Raw genomic sequence first — 25,906 nt, 5'->3', positions numbered from 1 at the left:
TTCATCAAATCTTCTTCAAATCTTCAAATTTTCCTCTTCAAATCTTGAATAATCTCATTTTGCCTATGTTTTAATAGTTGTTTAGTCCAAGTGTTCACAGTGAATGAACTTCAGATTGCTGTCTGGTTAGAGTTTCTTTACAGGCTTTTATTTTGAAACCCAGAAGTCAGCACAACTTTTTGAAATCCAAGCAAAAGATGAACTCAACCATACACGTTGGTAACTCGGTAACATAAAAGCTAAACATTTGACCATTTGATGATAAGTTAAAGATGAAAAAAAATAAATTGTGACAAATTATGAACAAATGGACGAGAGTCAAAGATTATTATCTAAACACAGCGTCATCTGTCATCATTACATTGTTGGTTTCTGCATGGTTTGTGTGAGTGTGACCGCCGCTCTCTCCGTGTGTGTGTGTGTTTGTGTGTGTGTGTGTGTGTGGCTCAGACTCTCATCACCGTGGCTCCCGTTCAGTCTCTGCCAGCCCGATGAACGCCTGCCCCAATCATCGCCAGAACAACGCCGAGCGCTGGAGGCTCTCCTCCGCCAGCACGCCAGACATCACTCAGCGCCAACGCAGACGAAACTCCACACCGGTGAGACGCTCATAGTCACACACAGTACATATAAACAACAAATACCAGGAATATTCAGACGAATAACAGTTTAACAGTCTAGAATAATATTCTAAATATATATTAGCGAACATTATGTGTTATATGTTAAATAAAACAAAGATTTGTCCATTTATCGCTTGTATCAAACTCGAGGCCCGCGGGCCAAGTCCGGCCCACCAGATCATTTAGTCCGGCCCACTGGAAGTTTTTGTTCAAAGTAAAAAAAAACTGCAAAAACACTACTTTTTTTTACATTAACATAAAAGTTCTACATAAAATACAATAAGGGTTGCAGTACTACATTATTATTATTTTATACAGTAATATTAAATCACAATTGTTTTTAAAAAGATGTAAAATTCTCGCAAAGAATCCCACCGAATTCTAGCAAATCACATAGGAAAATTTGAAAAAATTAGTTGCAAAATTTTCCTTCACATAAACAGGGATTTTTCTGGTTCGGCCCATTTTAGGTTTAACTGAGTTGTATGTGGCCCTAGAACTAGCATTAAAACACAGATTAATGACAAGAGTATGAATATTAAGGCCCTCTAAGGCAATTTTAAACAAAGCAGAGTGATAATATAAAACAATTTGTGTCTAAAAAATAGAACAGGACTAAAAATGTTTTACCAGCTTGTTTTGAAAAGTCTGATATTTATTAGTTTAACATGTTTGCTTTTATTAGACACGCTGTTTGTCTGTGTCCCCTCGTTTGTGAAGGTGGACAGAAAGAAGAAAGAAAAGAAGGACAAGGAGAGGGAGAACGAGAAGGAAAAGAACGCGCTGACTAAGGAGAAAGTTCAGAAGAGACCCACCACGTCTCCCACTCCCACCATCCAGAGATCCAGACCGGAGATCAGGTGTGACACATCACTCAGGGTTCTGCTGTAGGTGCTGAAGGGATTCCTTCAGTTATCAGCTCATTAATTAATCCACATATTATCATGCTTTATTATGTACATGTATAACTCCAAAAGTAGAACATAACACGACACGAATATTCAACGCAAGTCATTTTATTTCATCTTCTTAAATTGAACAATTAATATTCAGGCATTATCTTCTTATTTAACTCAAATTAAACTCAAAATGATGTTGCCTTCAAGGCAATAAAAATGATAAATATAAAAAATAATGTTATAGTAAATGTATGTATTATTATTACTAATATATTATGATAATAATGTTATTAAAGAAAAATTAGAAAAAAGCAAGAATAGATAAAAATAATAAGTGATATAAATACAAATAATGAACCTGTCTGTGTTATATATATGTTTTATGATATTTACCACAAAAGGAGCTTCTTTGAATATGTCTTCTTTAAACAGGCATTTAAGCTTTAAAAACAAGTCATTGTTCACACGTACCATTTTATTGACGGACTTGTGAAATGACTGAGAAATGTCAGTGGTCGTTTAATGATATTCTAAGTCACTAATCACAAGTTTTAGTTGTGTTTCACTGCAATATTCTGAAGCACAATTTTTGCTCTGCAGTCCTTCATGCAAGGTGAACACCCCTGTATTGTTATATCTTTGACATGGTTAAAAAAGGATAGGCTAAAGAGTGTTATTACACTTGCTGTTAGATGTCATTTCCTGTCTCCGCCTCCTTCACAGTACCCCAAAGCCCAAAAACAGGCCTCCGTCACCCGCCACCCCCAAAAGCCGCCCGCTCTCCCCCCTGGTGCCTGCAGCTCCCTTAAAGATGCCCACAGGGAAGAAGACTCCTCCTCCCACAGGCTCCACCTCCTCTTCATCCTCGGGGTCAAAGACGCGACCCAAACGAGCTCAGACGCCCGCCAGGGTCCAGCCTCAGGCCGTCGCTGCGGTCACCGTGGAAACCAGTGAAGAGCCACAACAGCCTGACGATGCAGAGGGGAAAAAGGGTGAGTGTGTGGTTGCCATGGTGACGGAAGGCTGCCAGTACAGCCCCAAGGCGACGGAAAAACTGTGGCCGACGATTATAATTGTAATTGCGTAGTTGATAATTAATTACAATTACGGAATAACTATAATAGTAATTGTAATTTTAAAAATCTGTTGTCTATTGACTTCAGATCATGCAATTGTAATTGCTATAATTGCCAATTATTATTTAATGCAAAACTGGGGAACCATGTTACAGTTCTATGTACAGTTCTACACATACAGTATGTAGTTAATAATTATGAAAATGTGTTTCATATCAAGCTTTACCACATTTTACCATTTAAAAAAAAAAGATTAAATGGAGGACTATACTGACACAAAAAAGGCTCAGACGCCCACACCAAAAATATTAAAAGCTATATTTTCATTGATTAGGAATCCTAACAATGTAACCAATAGATGGAAAAGAAATGAGATGATAGAGAATTGTTTTTAGTGTATTTTACAGCTGATTTAGGAGCCGTTATCATAGGAGATGCTAACAGAAAGCTAACACAAGAGGAAGGTTAACGTTTATTACGTTATTCATAATTAATTGTAATTGAACTTTAGTCATTAAGGACGTAATCGTAATTGAGGATAAAAAAATTATAGAAAATTAATAACAAATAATTGTAATTGGAAAAAATGCTGGTCACTGTAATCATGATTGAATTTTAATTGAACATGCATAATAAAGACGTAATTGTAATTGAAAAATGTAATTGACCCTAACCCTGGTGTGCATGCGTACGTGTGTGTGTTTAACTTTCTGAAATTGAATCTGGTTATGTAACATTTGAGCGTCTGCCTGTTCGTAAAGACGAGATATAAAAGATGAATGGAAGTGTGTATGTTCCAGTTTGTTGTCTTTCTAGATCCTTACCCCCATCCTGTGTCCACCCCCCCTGCAGCCTCCGGTCCTCTCCCCGCCATCGTGGTGTCCTCTGCCCCTCTCACCCCTCCATCTCTCAGCCCTCCAGTCGTGACAGCGGCTCCTCCAGTGGTGACGAGTCCAGAACCAGCTGCTGCTCCTCCTGCAGAGACACCAGTCAGCAGTCCCGCTCCAGCCGCCCCCAACAAGCCGTCAGCGGGCACCAACAACCCGGAGGAGGCCGCTCGCGTCCTGACGGAGAAACGCAGACAAGCCCGAGAGCAGCGTGAGCGGGAAGAGGCGGAGCGTCAGGAGCAGGAGCGCAAGAACAAGTCAGCTGGAATACTGTCTTCACCTTTATGATGAAAGGGTTTGGTGTGAATGACTCTGAAATCCACTTCCCAGGCTGCTGCGGGAGGAGGCGATGGCGCGGGAGGCGGAGGAGACGAAGCGCCGGGAGGAGGAGGCGCGATTCATGGCCGAGCAGCAGCGTGTGAGGGATGAGGCTCAGCGAGTTCAGGAGGAGAAGGAGGAGCAGGAGAGAGCCAAGGCTGAGCAGGAGGAGAACGAAAGGATGCAGAAACAGGTCAGTGAGGTACCGTCACCATAGCAACCAGGGATAAAGCCTGCATCAGGGGGACCAATCAGATGATAAAAAGACTTTTGTCTAATGGGGTTTAATGGGATGTGAAAACCAAAAGATATATAGAAAAATGAAATATCATGGGGGTAAAATAGATAAAATAATGAAATAATAATTTTTACTTTTTACATTAAAAAAATATATTATTTCATTTTAAAATTGATATTCATATTTTATGTTATTTTTAATTATTATTATTATTATTATTTATTTTTTATTATTGTTTTCTATACTTTCACATTTCAATTTCAAATAAAATGAACTTTTCAAAATAGATAAATTAATTAAATAATTATTTTACGTGTACTTTTTACACAATTAAAAACATTATTATTTTATTTTTAAATCAATTTTATTATTTTTAATGGTTTTATTTGTATTATTATTATTATTATTATTATTATTATTATTATTATTATTATTATTATTATTATTATTATTATTCTTTAGACACGCCATCTTTCTGTACATTCATTAATATGTATTGTTCTTCTTGTGAGTCGAGCCATTCACTAAGACCAGTGGCTGCTGCTGGTTTGACTGGGACCACAGAAGGCTGTAAAAACCCTTTAACTTTCCATTAACCAACATGAATCCCCACATGCACTAAGTCCATTAACCATCTGGGCAGATTAAGGCACATATAGGAAAGTGAGCTGTGCACGAGCCCTGATCTCACTAATGTTCATCTGTGCAGATTAGAGCAGAACTGTTACTGTTGCTGTCACGCAGGATGTGTGTGTGTGTGTGTGAGGCGTGAGCCCTCAGACTCTGAGGCCCCCTTGTCTGCCCGCTTAGATGCCCGCTTAGATGCCAGCTGGTGACCTCTATAATGGTGACGGGCAGAGGCTGAGGACAGAGACAGGCTTGTGTGGCCTCTGTGTCTGAGTGAGCGGCTGAAGCTGCTTTGTTCTGCCCCGACTACACACGTGTATGTAAACACTAGTGTGTGCAGTCAAATGTGATTGACCCGACCCTAAAGGGTTAAACCAGGGGAGCAGTGATGGACAACTTTTATCACAGTGGGGGCCGAAAAAATGTGATTGTCTGATCTGAGGGACAAATTATTAACATTCATGTCAGCATTTAGAAACATTTTATTGTACTTCTGTGTGTTATTGGAGTAGTATTTTCACCACTATTTTGTTTGGTTGTTAGTAGGATTACCCTAGGAATACTTAAGAGATTTTGACAAAAAATTATCTCCATAGATAGACCTTAGGCCATGGAAGATTCCATTAAATTTTACAAAAATAATTTGACCCTGTGTCAGTGAGACTTGCCTTTTCCTGATCTTGTGCTTTTATTTTGATAGAGGCAAAAAAATTCCTGCTCTGGGAATCTTTGCATTCCATGTATTTCAGACGGTAAATGTGATTCTTCCCCTAAGACTCAGGAAGAACTCCACACCAGCGATCAGTGCCACATTAGCTTAGCACGTAGCAGCGCTAGCTTAGCAAGGTCAAAGGTTAAGGAGGCGTGTCTCGGTTATCACACATGATATTTACCGTCCATACCTAACATTACGGCCTTTAGTTTCCCAACTATATATTGGACACATTAAGTCTACATTTACAACAGACACAGGCAACTGGTGGCCTGGGGGCCACATGCGGTCCCCAAAGTAAATAAATGCACAAAATAACTCCAAACACATCCAAAATGACCAAAAAAATACAAAAAAAGACATAAATGTACGAAAGAACTCCAAAAACTTACAAAATGACAAACTAATTTGACCACAAAAAAAAACACTAAATGACAACAAAAACACACCATACAAGAGCACCTAGGGGTCCTGATGCACAAGCTCCTTATCGTTCTCCAATCTCCATTTCTCAGTTTGGCTCTGTTTTCTGTTAAAGTTTTCCCTTCCATCATGCTCCCTGCATAAAATGTAATATATGTGCCATAAAATGACCATAGAGATTCAATTAAAATAAATGGACTTGGATCTAATTTTGTGCAGCCTCCACAGTAAATGCTCAAAATAAATCTCAAAATGACCAAAAAATGCACCAAAGGACTCCAAAAATGTGCAAAACGACAAAATAAACCAATAATTGGCCCCCATAAAACCACTAAATGACAGCAAAAACACACAACACAAGAGCGCCTAGGATCCTGCTGCACAATTTGACGGCTCCTTATCTTTCTCCGGTATCCATCGCTGAGTTTGGCTCTGCTTCCTATTGAAAAGGCAGTTTCTCCTCTCCATCGTGCTTCCTACTTAAATGTAATATAATATGTGCCATGAAATTACAATAGAGATGAGAAAAAGAAGCAGCAGAGCACACAGAGAATGTTGTGCCCTCTGGTGGTCAAATAAAGCACATTTATTGTTCGTGTCGTGATTTACTCTGAATGAATAGTGCGACACTGATTTAAGCAGCAGTTAGACAAAAAATACTAATATACTTCAAACTACATTTCAGAGTTATTAAAATAAAGCTTTATTTTCTTGTTTTATAGTTTATTATAAACATGAATAATAATGATTATTTGATTTCTAAATGGTTTGTCTAACCAAAGGAAGGGAAGCAAGATTTTGTTCAGAGTAGGAATTACAGCAAAAACAGAACTTTTTTAAAATTCCATGTAAGTTGTAGATACGATGGGGGATGCAATACTATATTATTTACAGTGATATTAAATTGCAAATTCTAACAAATTATCCTACAGAATTCTAGCAAATTTTGAGAAAATTAGTGGCAAAGTCAAGGAATTTTTATCAAATACTTCATTCTGGATTTTGTATGAATTTGTGCTTTTTTTTACCCTTCACAAAAAATAGGGATTTTTGTGGTCCGGCCCACTTGTGGTCAAACTGGGTCGTACGCACGTACCCTTGAACTCAAATGAGTTTGACACCCCTGAATTAAATGATTTCAAATGTTTAGGTTTGAATCAAAGCCTCAGGTTTTTCCAAATGAAGTTTACATGAAATGAATTCCTCAATCCACGATGGTCTCAGAATCCTGGGAGGTGATTTAAAGACTGGTTTTACTCTGATGTCCTTTTTATGTTGACGCTCCTTCATCAGAGGGAGGAGGCCGAGGCCAAAGCCCGAGAGGAGGCTGAGCGTCAGCGCGTGGAGCGGGACAAACACTTCCAGAAAGAAGAGCAGGAGCGTCTGGAGAGGAAGAAGGTGAGCAGAGGAAAGAACACCAGTGATCAGATCATGTGTGTGTTTACGTCTAAAGGCTCTAACACTGTGTGATGTGTTCAGCGTCTGGAGGAGATCATGAAGAGGACCCGTAAGAGCGACGCAGGAGACAAGGTCAGGGGTGTTCAACATTAGAACAGTTTATCTGCTGGTGTTTCTGGAATAAAACGGTTTTATTTTTGATCTCAGAAGGACGTGAAAGCTGTTGCTCAGGTCAACGGGAAGGATACGGAGCTGAATAAAGGTACAGCCGTCACACCTGGGGAGGCTTTTAAATGAGTGATGCAGACATTTGAATGATTATTAATTAGGGATATAACGATTCACTCAACTCCCGATACGATTCGATTCACGTTACTGGGTTCACGATACGATTCTCTCACGATTTATTTTACAAAATTGGACTGTAGACAAATTATGACTGAAAAATATTCCATTATTTTTTGGGGGGAAAAAACTAGAAAATACTGTACTATTTTCCTTTTATTTTTCATTGTCAAAAGAATCCCTTGATAAACTATTCAAAATAATGCAATTTAACTAAAAATAATTCATGAAATAAATAAAGGAATAATACAAATGAAGAAGCCTATTAATTTAAATTCTGGTTCTATAGTAAACAATGCAAAACTGCATAATAGTTCTTTTTCTTTTTAAAAGTGCAACTGAAAATGTATTTTGTGCCTTAACAATTGGACTTTAAAAAAAAAAAAAAACAGTCTGCATTGTATTTAGGTCAGATATTTCTTTGGACCAGGGCACTGGTAACCCAGTGGTCGGTTGGCATGCAGCTTTTCCAGCAGTGAAGAAGATGCTATGAGCTAGCAGACAGAGCTAATAGAAAAATGGGACTTTTAATGATCGTCACGTAATATTACAGATATTCTTTCGGTGCTAAAGGGGTAAGGAATCATTTATGAACATGTTTAAGAGTAGAAGGCAGCCAGAAAGAAAGTAGTAGCAGATTCCGCCCGACGCCTCAGCATTTGGACTGTTTAAAAAAAGTACTGTGATTCAATTTTCAGAGAATTGATGTGAACCGTGATACCTATTAATCGATTTTTAACTGCCTTACAATTAATCGTTACATCCCTATTATTAATTAATGACACAAGTTTTTAGCTGCTCAGAACCAAACGTGATGCCCATCAGCATTTATAATACACTTCAATATGGTTTAATGAATCTACTGTTATTCTGCATGTTCTTTTTTTTTTCTTCTTCTGAGGAAATCCTACTTCCCAAACAATGAACAGATTTTGCACAAAGGTCCAGTCCCATCTCAGATTGTCTGAGCTGCAAAAACAGGCCAATAGTCCTAAAGGTGGCGCTACAACAAGCTTCTAAAGCAGGGGTGTCAAACTCATTTTAGTTCATATTTTAGGCTAAATATGGACCAATTTCAACATTAATGTGTCCAGGTTTTCACTTCCAGTTAAAAATTACACAATGTATGGAAGGGATCAACAACATTTAGATTATTATAAGTGACAGATACTTAAATATCCTATTTTTTAATAATTTTTTAAATTTAATTTCTGGAGATTTTGTGGAATCATTTGAGAAATATTTTTTTACCTGATGGAGCAAATAAATCATTGTTAAAAACAAATGACCAACATCTCAATGCTGTCTAGATGTAATTTGTGTATTTTTGGATTGTTGTCTTAATAACTGAATTTTTGACAACCGTTTGAAATCAGTCTTTAATAATATATAGTATAGTGCCCGTTGGAAGTATGTATTTATGTGGGAGCTTAAGTAGAGTTGTCAATTATGGCCAAATGAGTGTGTTTGAAGGTTGGTAGTGTTATAAAGGGGTTTATTTGCGAGTGCGAAGTTAAATAGCGTGTGCGATTTCCCTGGTTTAATTCTACGGGACATGCACATGATAAATTTGTTTTTTACTCATTTTTGTATTTTTGTTGTTTGGTGTATTTTTCTTTAATGTATGTTTTTTAGAGTCGTGTATTTTTGTATCTTTCTGTTGTCTTTGTGCGCTTTTTTTGTCTATCTATTGTTTTTTGTAGCCATTTCTGTGTGATTATAGAGTCATTTTGTGCATTTTTGTACCTTTTTTGGTGTAGTTTTGTGCATTTCTGAAATGTTTATATTCGTAAAAGATGACGACAGGCTCACAGGAGTAAACCTTAAATTCTGTAACGTCCACAGTATCAGGATTGGGGTGTGTGTGTGTGTGTTAAACTAATAAAGGTCTCTGTGCAGCTCCTGGAGTCCTGCAGCTTCCTGGTGCGGCAGCCCCGGCTCCGTCACAGACCCTCACGGTGAACGGCGTCCAGTCGACCGCTCACCAAAATGGTGTCGCAGCCGACTTTGAGAAGCAGCAGCAGCAGCAGCAGCAGAGCGCCATGGTCAGTGAACCCATCCTGGTGGTATCCGGGGAACCGTTCCTGATGAAGACCGGTCCCATGAAGCCTCAGCATGTCGCAGGTACACAGAGTTCTGACTCTCATAAAGACCAACATTTATTTATTATTAGTATTATGATACTAAAAACAATTATAATAACAGTAATAATATTAATGTTGATAATAATAATATTAATGATAATAACACGAATAACAGTAATAATATTAACAATTATAATAATAATGATAACACGAATATCAGTTACAATGTTAATAATAATAATAATAATATTAATAAATACATGTAGATTTGGCTAATATTTATGATTAATATAATATTAAATTTGGCTAATAATATTAATGATGATAATAATAACAATAAGAGTAATAATAAAAACACCAATAAAAAATTATAAAGTGCAATGTTGATAATAATGATAACAATAACAGTATTTATTATTATTATTATTATTATTATTATTATTATTATTAATAATAATAATAATAATAATAATAATGAACAAGGGCAGCAGTTATGAATATTTATTTAACAATTGTAATTTTTTTTCTCTTTATTGAATGTAAATACAACCATATCTGGCAAAAAAAGATCTACATATTGTTGCATAACAACCAGAAACAGAAAATTAAAGATACCGCAAAAATACAATCGACTTTGAAAAGTAAATAAACATTTTTTTTTTCTAAAAAGAATAAAAAAATAAAAAGAACATTAACAATGATAATAATTCACGCAGAAGTGACTCAAGTTTGTTGTTCATTTGTTTCTTGAAAAGTCTTTTTTTTCTCAGGGTTGCAGAAGAAATTTAACCTTACTTTAATATAAAAGTGATGTTATTTATTATCCCCGCCACAAAGTGTGAAGGGGGATATAGGTTTGAGCTCCATCTGTCCGTTCAAGTTAAAGGGGATGTTTTTTTTTAGAAACCATAATTCGGTGAGTGTCTTCAGGGTATCAATACCTTGATGGAGTTCGAAAATGAGAAGTGCGCAATTATTTTTTCCGGCGTTATTGCCCTTGTTCCGTTTTTTTTTTACTCTGTTCGAGGTATCTTCAAATGGGACAGCTGTTCTTAAAAACCATTTAAGATAGCTAGTAATTTTATATTCTGATATGATCATATTTTCTTATGTATACATCTAAGTTCTTAGATTTAGGACATTTAGGAAGAGGTTTTGCGTTATAATGACAACCAATCTGGCGGGGGATGTTAATGACTATGTCTTCTCGTTTGAACTTAACAAATGTGTCTCCTGCAGAAGTCCTGTGAGTCTTCGTAGACGCGCCTTACGTCTGTCTCTGCTCGAGCTATGAGATTCACGCTACGCCACAGCGGCTTCGTATCCAACAGTGTGCCAAAACAAAACTAACAGCAGTGTTTGAACGGCGCCGCACAGCGGACGGCGAGAAACGAGGAGGAGGAGGAGGAGAAACGAGGAGCAAAAACTGCCTGGAAAATGCATCCCCAAGTATTTTTTAAAAAATGACTAAAAAAAGCAACTATTCTCTGTCGTCACTGCGTGTCTTGGTGCAACATTTGTCGAGTCTCATTGAAATGTCACATGCAGATTTTATAGTGCACCTTAAAGATGACTGTGTATCAAATTTTAGAAAATACAGTATAAAAAAAAAATTCTTAACATGCATCATATTTGACATGGGTTGTTATTATTACCGTGCTATGGTGTTGTTATTAAGTTGAAACGTGTGCGTGTGTGTGTGTGTGTAAGTGAGCGAGTGTGTGTGTGTGTGCGAGAGGGTGTTTGACTTTTCTTTGGTCTTGATTCGTTGAGTTATTTAACACGGACCCGGCCACAGACTATGGGTGTACAGAGAGTCGGGGAGATTTGTGAAATAAAGCTTTATGAAAGGGAGCGTCTGTTTGTCACTCACACTTTATGAAAACTAAATAAATTTAAAAAAAAATGTTCTGCTTTCTTTTTAACACAAAAATTGAAGAATTTTCAACATAAAAAGTTCTACATTCTTTGTTGCTGCTTAAATATTTTTTCATATTTTACTATTAAAAAAAACTATTCAAACGGCAAAGCTTTTATTTACAACAGGGCTGTCGACTCACGCTGCTGTAAGGGATTTGCAACTGGTGGCCTGTGGACCCGATTCGGCCTTCAGAAGCTTTGTATAGGGGCCTGAGCATCGTAGGCACCGTTCCGTGTTAGATGCAGACCCTTCCATTTTTTTTTTTTTTTTTGTGGATGCGTAACCTAATTTTTATATTTATAAGAAAAGAAATAAAAGGTGGGAGAGACATGCTCCAAATGTTTCAACCAGATCTTTTGAATCAGTCCTTTAATATCAGACATTTAATACATGATTAGTATCTTAATCAATGAGTCCAACAGAAAGAAAACAATAATATTAACAAAGATTAGGACATTTGGTTGGCAAAATATCATTTCATTTTCAAATTTTCCACACATTTATATACATTTATACAAAAATATACATAAATGGAAAATGATACATCACAGGCTGGAAACTTTTCTCATAACGGGGGCCATAAATGTGATTGATCCGAGGACCACATTATCAGAGAATTGATGTCAGCATTTAGAATAATCACCATTCTAAGCGTTACCACAGGAGATAAGTTTTTGGTCTATTTTTGTTTACATGTTTTATGTGTTTTTCGTGTGTTCATAGAGTAATTTTGTGTATTTTTTTTTACATACACACACGTACACTGCATTTTATTATGGCTAAAGAGACGAAAGATGCTCTCAGATGTCCACATGGGGGACTCCTTCTCCCATTGCTCCAGGTTTTACATCCATTTTGTTCCACATTGAACACCATGAAGCCCCAAAAACAATGATACACACTTAACATTGTCACTTACAAACCCTCTGCTTCAAACTCATCAACAATAAGAATGAAACGTATTGGACCTAAATGTATCTGTCCCAGTAACAGATGCACAATATGTCTTAGAAACATTGATTTCCTGGCTTAAAGTTAGAGAATAAAGTTGAATATTCCACTAGTGAATGTGTGTGTTTGACTAACGCTTGTATTTGATTGGCTGTGGCCTGAGATCACTGAGAATAGAATAAATTGCTGAGGTTTGGATGAGCCAATAGATCAAACCAACCCACATTACATTCTTCTCTGGCAACAACATTATCTAGCATGCAGACATGAAAAGCCCTGTGGCTCCTGCTGTGCTTGCTTTGCCTCTAACAAGGCTCCTATTGGTGGGATCAGTCACATCTGTCACTGCAGTGAGTGTGTATCAAATGTCTGAACACACTGAGCCTTGTTCTTCAGGGACCATGCTGCCATTTGGCCTGAAGAACAGACTCTGGACTAAAACCTGAGGGAAGGATGAACCGTCTGAGACTGGTCACACAAAGCAGCCTTAAACTGGGACTTTCAGGCCAACAGCAGCTCATGTTTCTATAGTTTCTTCTGTTTGTCCAGGTCACAAGACATCAGTGAAGCATCATAAAGAAAACTGGACCTCAAACAGAGCATAGCTTATGAGAAGGATTTTTTTTTATTCAGTTTATTTCTGACATGGTTACGTTCCCTTTTTTTTTTTTGTACATGCCAAAAAAGGAGACGAGAGAAGCAGTTTGCTTCCCTGTATGGATGGACTGTTTCTCATCTCATTTTATCTTTACTCACCTAATTTAATCTTATCTTTACTCATCTAAACTCATCTTTTCTTTACCCATTTGATCTAATCTCATCTCACGTAATCTCATCTTTACGTATCTCATCTGTACATGTTTCATATCACCTTATATTCATCCTATCTTCACTCATCTCATTTATTTTTACTCCTCTCATTTTAACTAATTTTAACTCATCTCAATTTATCTCATTTTATCTTTACTCATCTAAATTGAACTCATCTCTTATTTCACTGATCTTATCTTTACTCACCTCATTTAATCTCATTCTTACTCGTCTAAACTCATCTTTTTTTACTCATCTTGTCAAATCTAATCTTTTCTCATCTCATATTTACTCACCTCATGTAATCTCATCTGTACTCATCTCACATAATTTCATTTTTATGTATCTTATCTAATTTTATCCCCCCGTGACCCTGAAAAACAGGAACAAGCGGGTCTGAAAATGGATGGATGGATGAACCTAATTTTATCCTCATCCTATTTTTACTTGTCTTACTGTCAGTAACTCCTCTAATCTCATTTCACCCATCTCTCATTTTATCTAATCTTTTTTTTTTTTTTTTTACTTGTCTGCACATGCTGTCAAAGGTCAACACCACAGGAAGTGCAGTCATTATGAGACAGCAATGCATATTTTGTTATTGCAATAAAATACATTGATTTATTCTATTGCTTAATTGTGACCATCACCAGCCCTCCCTAAGGAAGGGTAAGAAATCTTTTATTATAGGGAGGATATAAAAAGGGAGAGCAGTGTTACACCTAAGTGGATCGGGGGAGGGGGAAGGGGAGGGGAAAGGGAGCAGGGAGGAGAGACTCAAGGCAGGAAATAGAAAAGGTGGGGAAGAATAGACTGTTTTGCAGTGAGGGTGAGATGTGAGGTTGTAGAATATATTGTGCTGATTATGTTGTGTAATCCAGCCAGTATGGTGACAAGTGTGAAGCTTAGCTATAATGGTGGTGGCTGTGAACAGGGGGAATGAGTGAGTGGTAGTACCTAAAGCAGGTATTTGGGATTAACGTGTCTAAGGTTAAGCCCAGTATGAGTTTTATCCCACATCCCAAGGCGTGCCAGTGCATCGTAGACCAGTGTATGTGCAAAAAAAAAACCGCTACTGCAAGCTCAGGAACTGCCCTGGGCCCGCAGATGCAGCCAGGCCAGCAGAAAGAGAGGAAGCCAGGGAGCCCCAGGCTACCCCCCCGCGGCCGAGCAACCCCCCAGATGCCCCCAAGATCCCAGGCCGAGAGGCAGCCACCGCCCCCCACACACACATCCGAGGAAGCCCCAAGCAGCCGAGCACCCAGCGCATCCCCCCACTGACCCCAACCCCAAGGCCCCCCGCCAGCATCCAGCCCCCCCACCCACCCACACCCAAGCACCCAACCCCCCGAGGGAAGGGCCCAGAGAGCGCCCCGCCCGAGACCCCAGCAGAGGAGCCAAGGCATTTTATCTAATCTTAACTCGTCTCAACTCATCTCCTCCTATGTCATCTCATCTTTTCACATCTGTTCTCAGCAATGAAAGAAATTTGTCATTTTCAACAGATACGAACAGAAAAGGGGGCACACATTGATGGCTGAAAATCCTCTAAAATTCACAACAGTCATCTCAATGTTTTGTGCTTTATATGCACATCATTTATGGTTGTTTTATAGCAGTTGATCAACAGTGGATTATTATATTATTACAGCACTAATATGAAGCTGTATGGACACAAATGACCCAAAATAAATAATACATTCTTTAATTCTAAGTAACTCAAAAATTACTTTTTCCAGTAACACATTACTTTTTGGTGTAAGTAATCAAAATAGTAACTGAGTTATTTTGTTAATGAAGTAACTAGTAACAGTAACGTTACTTTTTTTCAGTAACCAGCACAACACTGGTTGTATACCATTTGGCTTGTTGTTGTTGGTTTTTTCTACATTTTAAATGTGAAAAATGCCACACTTTTCCTGTTTGATCTCTTTTCTTCATGGAATCAAACTGGTGTAGGAACATAAACATCTAGTATATTAGATGTGTGTCAGATGACATGGAGTCATGTGTGGTTTCACATTGTGGCCCAAGGGGAGATTAGTTGGAGGTAATTTTAACCTCAGGGAGTCTGATGGTTCAACGCTTGTGCTGCAAAGGACGATGACAGCAAAGGGATGCTTGGCCTTTACTGTGCAAAGTCAACAAGAGGAGAGTTGATGACAGCGAGGGCGTCTAAGCCCTGAGGATTTCAACTGGGACTTTTTGTGGAGGATGACAGAGGGACAGGTGGCGGTGAGGATTCAGCTTTGGAATGGATTGCTTAGTGAGGAGAAAGAAAAAGCTGTCTTAAAAAGAAAAGGTTCAAATATAGTTGTGTTGTATACAATATATAGTTTAGTGCATTTTCCTTACATTACAGTCAAAAGTCTCATTCTACTATCAAACTGTTGTCCAAATGCACATAAATGCTAAATATAAATTGAAAAATAAAAAATAAAAATCACCAAATTGATTTAATAGATTTTATTGAAAATAAATCTGATCATGGTAATATTACAGGATGAAAAATAATCTATTTAAAGTGCAATTTTAGTATTATAGGGGCGGTACTGGTGTAGTGCAATAGTTCACCAACTGAACTTAACAAAAAGTGAAAAAAGTAGGGCTTTAGGGGAAAAAAATATAAAGAAAAATATTTGCTCGTCTAAACTCTCAGAGATGTACATTCTCTATTAATAATAAAATATATTAAATCAGCTTTGGTAACTATCGGCACTGTTTTTAACCCAAAGTTGTGTTAATTTTCATTGTAACATTCCATGACTTTTTGATTGTTACAAGATGCCGTCCGTTTTCATAAAATCAAAGATATACGATAAGTTTTCCTCACATTTTGCACTAATAAAAGTGTTTTGTTAAGTGTTTCTGCAGGTAAGTAAGCTGTTAATGAGAAAATAAAATAGTTGTAGACGTCTACCTGGTTAATCTTCCTACCACCGAAACTCTCGCGATACTTCCTCCCACCTCACGTTAGATCACATCGAAATGCACCAACGATAAGTTTTTCCTCACGTTTTGCACAAATAAAAGTGTTTTGTGAAATGTTTCTGCAGGTAAGTAAGCTGTTAATGTGAGAATAAAATAGCTGTAGACGTCTACCGGGTTAATCTTCAAACCACCGAAACTCTCGCGATACTTCCTCCCACCTCACGTTGGATCCTATCGAAATGCACCATCGTTTGCAGCCACTGTAGCGAGATGTCTTCCCGGACGGTGATTTAACACCAAAAACAAAACTTATTCGTACTTCAGGTGGATTTCTACACGTTTAAAAGCGCTACATTGAAGTTCTTGGTGTTTTGAAAAGCTTAAACCCGCTCCTTTCTGTTATTAGGTCGTTTTTCCGGGCCATTGCTAGCACGCTAAGTTGCTAACTGAGGGAGGCCGGAGAGGCGAGCAGGCAGCCTGGGCTCAAAGGTTGCTCCTCACCGATCACGTCCGATCAAGTGAAACTTGACTAAAGGTAACTAATGCACATGATTTAGTCCTTACCAGTGTTACTAATGATAGTTAGCTGCTGTTTTGTAACAAATTAGTGCTCATTCTAGTGCATGCGAGTGCTTAAACGATACTTAACTTGCAAATTCCTTTATAAAGAGATTGTGATGCTTATTCAAACTTGTTCTGTGTACATTATTCGGTGTGTATTTCTTTTTTTTTTTTAGAACTTATTTACTGCCCATGAATAGTTTAATTAGATTCTTATTTATTAAATAATGAATTGTACCTTAATGATAAGATCTACTTAAATTCGGCCCATTGAGGGACAAGTACAGCAGGATAAAAGTGCACGAAATGATAATAAAATCACAACAGTAAAGAATAAAAAGGTGCTTTAAAAGAAAAAAAGTAGATATATTATTATTATTGATATTTATAATAATATCAATGGGTAGAGACGATACTAAAACCAACTTTTACAAAGTTTATTGGTGTTAATCGGGTTAAAGACACGTGACTGTGTGTGCGTGCGTGTGTTTGAGGGCCGGAGTCCTGTTGGTTGTAAAGTTATCGCAGGTTAGTCAAATATTTACCTTTGATGCCCTTTCTGTGTTTTATGTGGCTGGCTGCTTAACTATTAGCCACTTAAAGCAGGCTGTAAAGATGTAATATCTTCTTATTGTTTAATAAGCCTTTACTTGCACATGTTTAGCTTGGTAGGAAACACGTCAATCCTTTGGCTTATGTTTAATAGCTGCTCATTTATATACCTAGCATCCTGTTACAAAACATCTTATTCAGTAAAAACAAAACAAAAAATCATCCTAAATTTTGATTAGGACAGTAACAATTTCTCTTTTTCAGTTTTTTGAGTTGTTTTGTGTGGATTTGATCATTGTCATATGATCCAGATAATATCAGGGTTTTATTTTTTATTATTTTTGAAAAAGGGAACCGAAATGACCTGAAAACGAGGCTGCAGGTTGTTTATTAAAGGGGACATATCATGCTAAATCCACTTTTTTAGCCCTTAAATGCATTTTGATGTGTCTTTAGATTGTTTAGAAGCACAGAAAAGTCCAAATTAATCTCTTCAGGTGCTCCGTTGATAACTTTATATTCTGTTTTGGTCATATTTTTCAATCTGTTTCAATTTTTCGATTCTCTATTACATTTTTTTGAACAATAACGTCAGCGGAACTGCCAAATTAGGACATCGACTCCAGGTCCAACACTTCGAGCAATCCGCCATTTTTATTTCTCGCTTTTATTTTGTAGTCCAAGCTCCAGGATGCAGAAGTTACGAGAGGAGAAATCAAAATGTTTGGTTGTTGGATGTAGTAACCCACACGCTTCATTACAACGTCTCCCAGCATCAGAACCTTTTCAAAGTGCCTGGTTGAGTTTTATTTTTCACGGAAATGTAGGTATGGTCATTTTTGTGTGCGCGCAGCACTTCAAGGATGACTGCTTCAGCAACCTCCGCCAGTATAAAGAAGGATTTGCCGAAAGACTTTGTCTGATTGAGGGTTCAATTCCTTCTATCTCTGGAGACGACGAACAGAGCACTTCCGTAAGCTGTAAATAACGCTAAAAAGTGTGATGATAAGACGTCCATGTCATTGTTTTGTTAGCATTAGCAGTTGCACCGTCTTCATATGTTAGCGCTGTGTGCTCGTTTTAGATCCTTGATGATATGGCCTACGTGGTTTAATTTAAGTCTAAAGTTTTCATTAGTCATTTCATTTTGCCGTTTTTGTCTCCGAAAAGACTATTAAAATGTATTTTGTGACGTTAGCTTGGTGCTAGCGTTAGCTCGGTACTTGTGTTAGCTCACTTGTTAGGGTTCTGCAGGTTCATCATCTTCATTTTCATCTCGCTCCGCTGGGTCCGACTCTGGCTCAAACATGTAAAGCTGGATAGACAAGTCTTCCGTTGTTGACATTGTGTAAATAACGTGTGAATAAACTTTTTCTGCGCCGCTACATAGCCATAGCTCTTCTATCAAACTACAAAAATGGCCGAGCAGGGTGGAGTTGAACCTGGAGAGGGGGTGGGGTATGAATGTCTCATTTGCATTTAAAGAGACCGCACCAAAACGAGTTGCTCTCAGAACCACATCAGAAAAGGGGTAGAAAAGGGGTCTGGGGAGCTATAATAATGAGGAATTCAGACCCAAGCAGTGCAGTTCCGCTTTATATAGACCACAACTGTATGATTTATATCTAAAAAGGAAGGATTTAAAAACCATGATATGTCCCCTTTAAGGGAGTAGAAAGGAAAAACTTCAGCTCTGTACATTTACAGAATACTTTGTTTTTCGACTCGTTTAAATTTAGTTAGTAACGCCTCATTTATTTACTTGAAGTACATTACTTTTTTTTTTTTTTTTGGCAGTTTTAGAGGTGGCAAAAGTTTAAAAATGGATCAGAAACAGAAGTACTATCCCAGTGGGAGATTACTTGAAAATGAAAAGAATAAACACAAAAAACTTAAAGAATGAGAAAAAAAAAACGTACATCATTAAGTGAAATACTGTTAATTAAACATATTACAGGAGAAAAAACAAGAGATAAGATGAAAATAATACAAATGTACAAATATGTGCAAGTCTACTTATTAGACATTTATTTTCATCTTTCCCACAGCCTGGTTTCACTTCTTTCTACTGCTTGGTGTTTTAGGACCCCTGGATGTCACCATTTATTGCTCAACAGAAGGTTGAAAATTAAGCTGTTTTTAGCTATTCTGCTTGCTGAGGCTGTGTGAAACATACTGTGCAGACTTAAAGAGCCGTAACAACAATCAAAACATTTATTCTTATTTTATAGAATGAAATATCTGGAATCCCCATTATAATAGTGTGATTTTGTGGACTTTTCTGTGCTGCATGTTTGTCCTAGGTAACATAGGTCACAGAAATACAAAAGCTTAGCTGGTTTTTCGTCTTTTCATTTACTGCTTTTGTTTTGCGTTCAAACTGGAAAAGGTAGGGCTGTTCATATTAATAGTTTGCATGGAACTGATGCGTCACTGTAATTATCATTCAGGACATACTTTGTCTCTGCAGGGCCTTTTTTAATAAAGGAAAGGAGCAGCCGATAAGAGAATGCTGCAAAACAGAAGCTCCCTGGTTTTATTAACATGAGTTGTGCTGAGCGCTATACCAGTTCATACCGAATACCAGTGCATATTTACGTTTTGATATTAATTTTATTATACCACCGTATTTGAATGCGCAACGTTGGGAACGCTACGCTGCGCTGCATTTCAGACGGGAATAGGGCCGGGACAACGCAACGACATAATCGTTGACGTCGATGCAAAATGTGCGCGTCGATGCGTCGTCCGACCAAAACAAAGATGGCGGCGCCGGAGAATAACTAACACGAGTGACACCTCCAAGTTTCTAAAGTGCAAGGCAGTGTAGACACACTCGTTCGTCGAAGGTAGCTGTTCCCCGTAATCCTCGTCCTTGACCGGACGGCAGCGCGTCGACGCGACAAGGAGGAAACACCCACCGTGACATCAGCAGTAGCAGTGGCAGCAGCTGCACGCGCGCTTACGCACACACATGCGATTAAAGAACACATTTACAAACCACTGTGATACCCTAGTAGTCCGTCCTGTTTTGTAAATTAAACACAATGTATGTTTGCTGTACACATAGGCTTCTATTGGAGTTTTTCCTTTGCAGTCTGACCTTTTATTTTTCCCTTAAGGTAAAAGCAAAGTTTATTTTAATGCTACTTCTAACTCTGAATGCATTATTTTGTACTTTTATATTCTAACTTGAACTGTATTTTAGAATTTTGAGTTGAAGAGCAATAAACATATATTCCAATGTTTTTTTTAGTGATGTAAAATAATATGTATAAATTACTTTTAGTCAATTAATGGGGAGAGAATCAAATTGGAAAAATGAATTGTTAGATAAATCGATGCATCGAAAAAATAATCGCAAAAATAATCATTTAAAAAATAATTGTTTATCCCAGCCCTAGACGGGACCCCTTTCAAGGTTGCACTTCCAAATAGGAATGGTGCGACTGCGAGGCGGGGGGAAAGTAAACAGTAGCTCTCTGGTGTTAGTTATGCTGTAATTGGATAAGAAAGACATTGAAAGCTCTAAAGCTGCAGAACTAATAGAACATACACAGAAGAAGGATCATGTGTATATAGACCTCAAAGCAATGCAAGTTTTCTTTTTAGATTTACTTGAATGCATGTGTAATGTACCTGGGCTTGAACTAATGCAAGTTCCACACCTTTTTGTATTTAATATGTAAATTGCCTTTGCATGGTGTTCAGTTCACTTTGTTTTACTATTAATTTGAATATGAATATACCTCAAAGCCCATATTAATACACATTTTTGAGTTACTTGAATACTGTGTAATGTTTTTTGGCTTGAACTTGAAGCAAAAGTATAATTATTGCAAGTTGCACTACTTTTTGTATTGGTTTTATCAAAGATGTTTGTGACATTTGCACAGTAAAAATTGCAATTGTCGTTGCATTCTAATTCCTCACTTCATTAGAATCATAAGTGGCTCTTCTTTGTAAACAGCATCATTTTCTGGGGCCATGCAAGCTTGTATTACTACTAGTGTGGAATTAATCTGCAATATTCACTTATCATGACAGTAGAATAGACCATCCTGTCAATCAACTGCAGTAATTCCTCTCTCAACCAGTAGAAAATGCTGTGAACACCTGATTATGAATTGAAAAACAATTCCCATCAATATATCGTGAAACCGAAACTGAAAATACCGTGATATACATATTTGGTCATACTGCCCAGCTCTAAACATGAGCCTTTTTTAAGCACTTGTGTGTGTTTGCTAAAAGGTCTCTGGATGTTTTTGAATTGCAAATTTGCGCTAAAGCTCCAAACTCACTATAGGCAAGGCAAATTTATTTGTATAGTGTCCTGAAATTGTACCAAACATGAAATGAGGTTAATAGAGTCAACTACTGTCATTTACATTTTCTATGCTTCAAATGATTGTTACAAAAGCAGGATGGTTACGCTGAAATCACGCCATATTACGTTGTAGGAAAGAATAACGCTAGCCACACTGTTAGATCAACTGGTTAATAACCCCCACGTTTTACACAAAACACAGTGCAGCCGTGTGAGTGAGATGCTTCTGTGACCAGGTAAAAAAATCACCAGTTCAGCTAATACACTAGCAGCTATTTGTCTTTGTACCAGAGCCTTTAGAGATTTAACTCAAATAATATGATCCGATTGTTCTTCACAAAACATTAAAAACACACATCAGGTGAAGCTCCACATGCATCTTTAATCCCAGGATCACTACTGGTTTTTTTTTTTTGGTTTTTTTTTGTCGACAAGGTAGTTTTTTTCTAGTGTTCATCTGTATTCCCTATAGGGAATCCAGTCTAAGGCCTGCCTTTTTCCCCTCACCCTCTTCTCTCTCTTGTTTTTATCCCACTTCTCATCTAAGCATGGTGGCGCAGAAAACGGCAGCCGCGGGTTGTTGGTAGTTTTAGCGGAAAAAACACACAACTTAAATTCCTTGTACTGTTCTAAACTGTACCTGGCGAATAAAATCCTTGCTGATTCTGATCTGAAGAATTATACATATTTGTGCGTTTCTCAAACTTTCTAGACATTCAATAAACCTTTTTTCCAGTGAAAAACAGAGTGTAAATGCGTCTTTTACGATTTTAAATAGAGAAGAAAAAAACTTTCGTTTTCCACGATCAAGTAAAATCTGAGGTTCTAAGAGGCATTTTATGTTTTCTTATCACAAATAGAAATTTCGTAGTAGCAACTTTGTTTGGAAATCTGCTCCTTTGGTCAAACAAAAAAAAAACCCTTCGAAGTGTCTTCCATTTTATTGCCTGTCAGACGCGATTGTTCGTCACATAGCAACTGTTTGTCATCAAACAAGGAGGAGGATAAAAGCATCACAACCTGCAGTTGGGTCCTCTTTGGTAATGAGGCAGCAGTTTGACGTCATCTCCAGGGACAGTCTGTTGAAACATCCTGGTGTGTAGTAAAATATTTACTCGCCTCACTGCAATAAAGAAACTCGCCCTACCTTTCACTCATGCTTTTTAGAGATACGTGAAGCATTACTGCAAGCAGGGCACTTAAAACTAAATCGATTTAATTGAGATTAATAATGTAGACATGAATATGTCTAAAATAAAAACAGATTTCTCGATTACCAATCTATTACCACATATATCTGTGCTTGAGTTCTGTAGCAGTATTTCTCAAACTTATTTGGCTGAAGTACCCCCCCTTTGTCCAACTCTAACATTTTGCTCAGAATACTTTGAAAAAAACTGTTATAGAACATAATGATGGAATGAATGAGTGATAACACATTTTCAGATTTATTTCTATAGTTTTTCATTTCCAGTCATCTGAAACCTGGTCACCTTGTCACACTCATTGTCTGGGAACCAAATCCTGCCCTTTGGAAAATCCAATTTGGCCCGCAGGAGAAAGTACAAATGACAACATGAATCATTGTGTAAATGAAACTCAACAATATTTACAGGGGCTTATAGTTTTTCTGGTACGTATATCACCTGATTGCAGTCATTTTTTCATTTTAAACCATTGAAAAAACTCAAATTCTTACAAAATCCTTTTATTTTCCTCAAATTATGACATATTTCCTCTAATTAAATAGAAATTGGTCAAAATCTAAGAATCTTAAAGTGAAGATCCTGTTGGGACTGATATTTATCACTTATTGCTTGGATATTGTTGGTTTCCTACATATTTTGTATTTTATGTATACATAGAAGTGCAAACTAGGGCACAATAATGTTGAAACCTGTGGCCCACTTAAAATCAAATTGGTCAGTAGTTGGCCCCTGACTAATTTGTTAATTTTCCTCTCTTTCTCTCAAGTACCCCCAGTGATGCCATTGCGTACCCCTAGGGGTACACATACCCCCATTTGAGAAACACTGTTCAATAGCACCCCACAATGCATTCATGTGTATGTTTAACCTCTGGATATATGAACACAATGACATTTTTATGTTTTAGAAGTCTAACTTTAATAAGTAGAACAAATAAATGACATCTTCCCCTAATGTTTCTTTGCTTTTTTTTCTTCCTCTTTTTAAGGAAGGGAGAACTTCTTCTGGTCGAAGTGCAACAATGTCTAAAGCACCGGAATCTCCCGCTCGGTCCCGCTCTAAATCCAGGTCTCGGTCAAGATCCAGATCCTTCTCCAGGTCTCGCTCCAGAAGCCATTCACGCTCAAGATCCAGAAAACGTCGCTACAGGTAGAAGTTGTTTGCTTGTCACACGTCCTGTACAAAGTTAACATTTCCATAGAAAACAAGAAACCTGTGAACGTTTGTGTAATGCTGCTCTGTTTAGTTACACTTTCAGACACATTAATGAGTAGAAGTTTTAAGTGTGAAGCTTCAAAAATCCTGATCGTGTAAAACCTTGTCTCCAGCAGCTTTATCTATGAATCATGTGAAATGTGCAAAATTGTGGAATTATTCAGTCATCCAATTGACAACATCTACCAAAGCTTTGGTCAACGCTTTTATTTACTATGATTATTTATTGTAGAGTCATGTAGGATTATTTATGTTTTCTCTATTTTAAAAACCCTGCGCAGATTTAGGTTTACTACTGCAGGTTTACACGTGGATACAAGTGTGTGTTAGAGCCTTCACAGGGACTGCGGCTATGGACATAGTTACTATTTGCTCTTGGTGCAATCTGTTGATCTTTGTTGTTTAATTTTTTCCCACCCTGTTGCAGTAAACGTGTGTGTGTGCGTGTGTGTGTGTCTGTGGGCACTCGATAAATCGTTATATGAGGAAATGAAAGCTGAGAGCAGTGACTTCCCTCTGCAGATCGACTGTATGGTCTGCCTCCTCTGTAGCACCTCCCACCACGTGTGCTTAAGCAGTTCGGACCTGTTTTGCTTGTTCAATTGTGTACGTGTGTCTTTTCTATGTAGCGCGGCTCTGTTGCTCTGTTTCAATGAAAAGCTGCAGCAGGTGAGCATAAAAACCTGCATTATTTTTAGCTGATTCTGACATGTGAGGGTTTTTTTCTTATCTGTGAGGATTTTTTAAGTCAGGAGGAGCCTCGGTGATATTAAAGGTCTTGATCTTTCATCATGGCTCTTCAAAGTGTAGTTGTTGGATAGGTTTACATTCCTTTGTATGCGCTCAGATACCAGTTATAAAGATGACCAAAGTAAAGCTGTCGTTCTGCTGGTCGGATCGAGTCTCATATGAATGTTTCCATTTTAAGGTGCTGTAAAACAGGTTGGTGACGCTCCCTCACTGGGAGACGGTAGTGAGTTGGCCCCCTAGTGGTCATTTAGTGTACAACAGTGTGTATCAGTTATAGTGTGAGAGATCATTGTTATTATTTGGGTTTTACTTGTTTTTTTAAAAGCACAAAACACTCAAATGTTATTCTCTTTACTGTTGATGAATTTTAACATACCACATCAGGGTTGTTGCATTTATTGCATGCTTTGAAAACTGTGGAAAAAAAACAACTATATATATATATATATATATATATATATAATGATGGAATGAGTGATAGCAGACATTTAAAGAATCCTATTGTAAATAAGTGGAATGAAGCAATATTTAGTGCCTCCTGAAGGGAGTTATTTTTTTAGTTTTTATTGTTTTTGGTCAAGTCCCGCCTTGTGTGGAACCAAAACTGATTTTTTGTTTTCAGATGATCAATTTTAACTAAAAATACACATTACAAAAGCCCATATTTTATCTCTCTCCCTCTCTCTGTGTGTGTGTGTGTATATACCTATATATATGTTAACGCTTTCCTTTGTTACTTTTGTCAATTGTCCACTTTTTCTCTAAAGTGCCATCATTTGATAAACACTGCACTACATCTTGACTGAATGTGTGTGTCTGATTTGTGTTGCTTTCATTGTTTTTGCTGATATTGTCATGTTGATTGTTCAGATTTCCTGTTTTTTTTTTATATTGTCCTCCTTCTGCTCTCTTTAGTTCTCGGTCTCGTTCCCGTTCCCGCTCACACACGCCTCAGTCCTACAGAAACTACCCAAGTCGGGACTACCAGAACAACAGAGGCGGGTTCAGAGGTTATAATAACCGAGGTTACCGCCGGCCGTACCACTA

At 37.6% G+C, this 25,906-nt stretch overlaps 1 protein-coding gene and 1 long non-coding RNA gene across 3 annotated transcripts; both read left to right on the top strand.

Moving 5' to 3' along the window:
- The first annotated feature begins 437 nt into the window (after window positions 1–437).
- LOC114458952 (MAP7 domain-containing protein 1-like) lies at window positions 438–11,243 on the top strand. Of its 2 annotated transcripts, none has more exons than XM_028441341.1 (10): window positions 438–599; window positions 1,344–1,483; window positions 2,246–2,514; window positions 3,451–3,742; window positions 3,816–3,996; window positions 7,097–7,201; window positions 7,283–7,333; window positions 7,412–7,463; window positions 9,446–9,670; window positions 10,870–11,243. In XM_028441341.1, exons 1-10 carry the CDS (start codon window positions 492–494, stop codon window positions 10,878–10,880), a joined length of 1,434 nt encoding a protein of 477 aa, XP_028297142.1. In that variant the 5' UTR covers window positions 438–491; the 3' UTR covers window positions 10,881–11,243. The 2 variants fall into 2 exon arrangements, with proteins under 2 accessions (XP_028297142.1, XP_028297141.1); XM_028441340.1 differs by having other exon boundaries at window positions 7,409–7,463.
- A 5,188-nt stretch (window positions 11,244–16,431) lies between these two features.
- Window positions 16,432–25,906, top strand: LOC114458951 (uncharacterized). The gene is made up of 4 exons (XR_003673183.1): window positions 16,432–16,567; window positions 16,650–16,778; window positions 23,883–24,043; window positions 25,775–25,906. It is a non-coding gene; the product is annotated as an uncharacterized LOC114458951 (long non-coding RNA).

Source organism: Gouania willdenowi, unplaced genomic scaffold (assembly GCF_900634775.1).
Source record: "Gouania willdenowi unplaced genomic scaffold, fGouWil2.1 scaffold_218_arrow_ctg1, whole genome shotgun sequence".
Classification (NCBI taxonomy): Eukaryota; Metazoa; Chordata; class Actinopteri; order Blenniiformes; family Gobiesocidae; genus Gouania; species Gouania willdenowi.
This window is presented reverse-complemented; position numbering and strand designations above follow the sequence as displayed.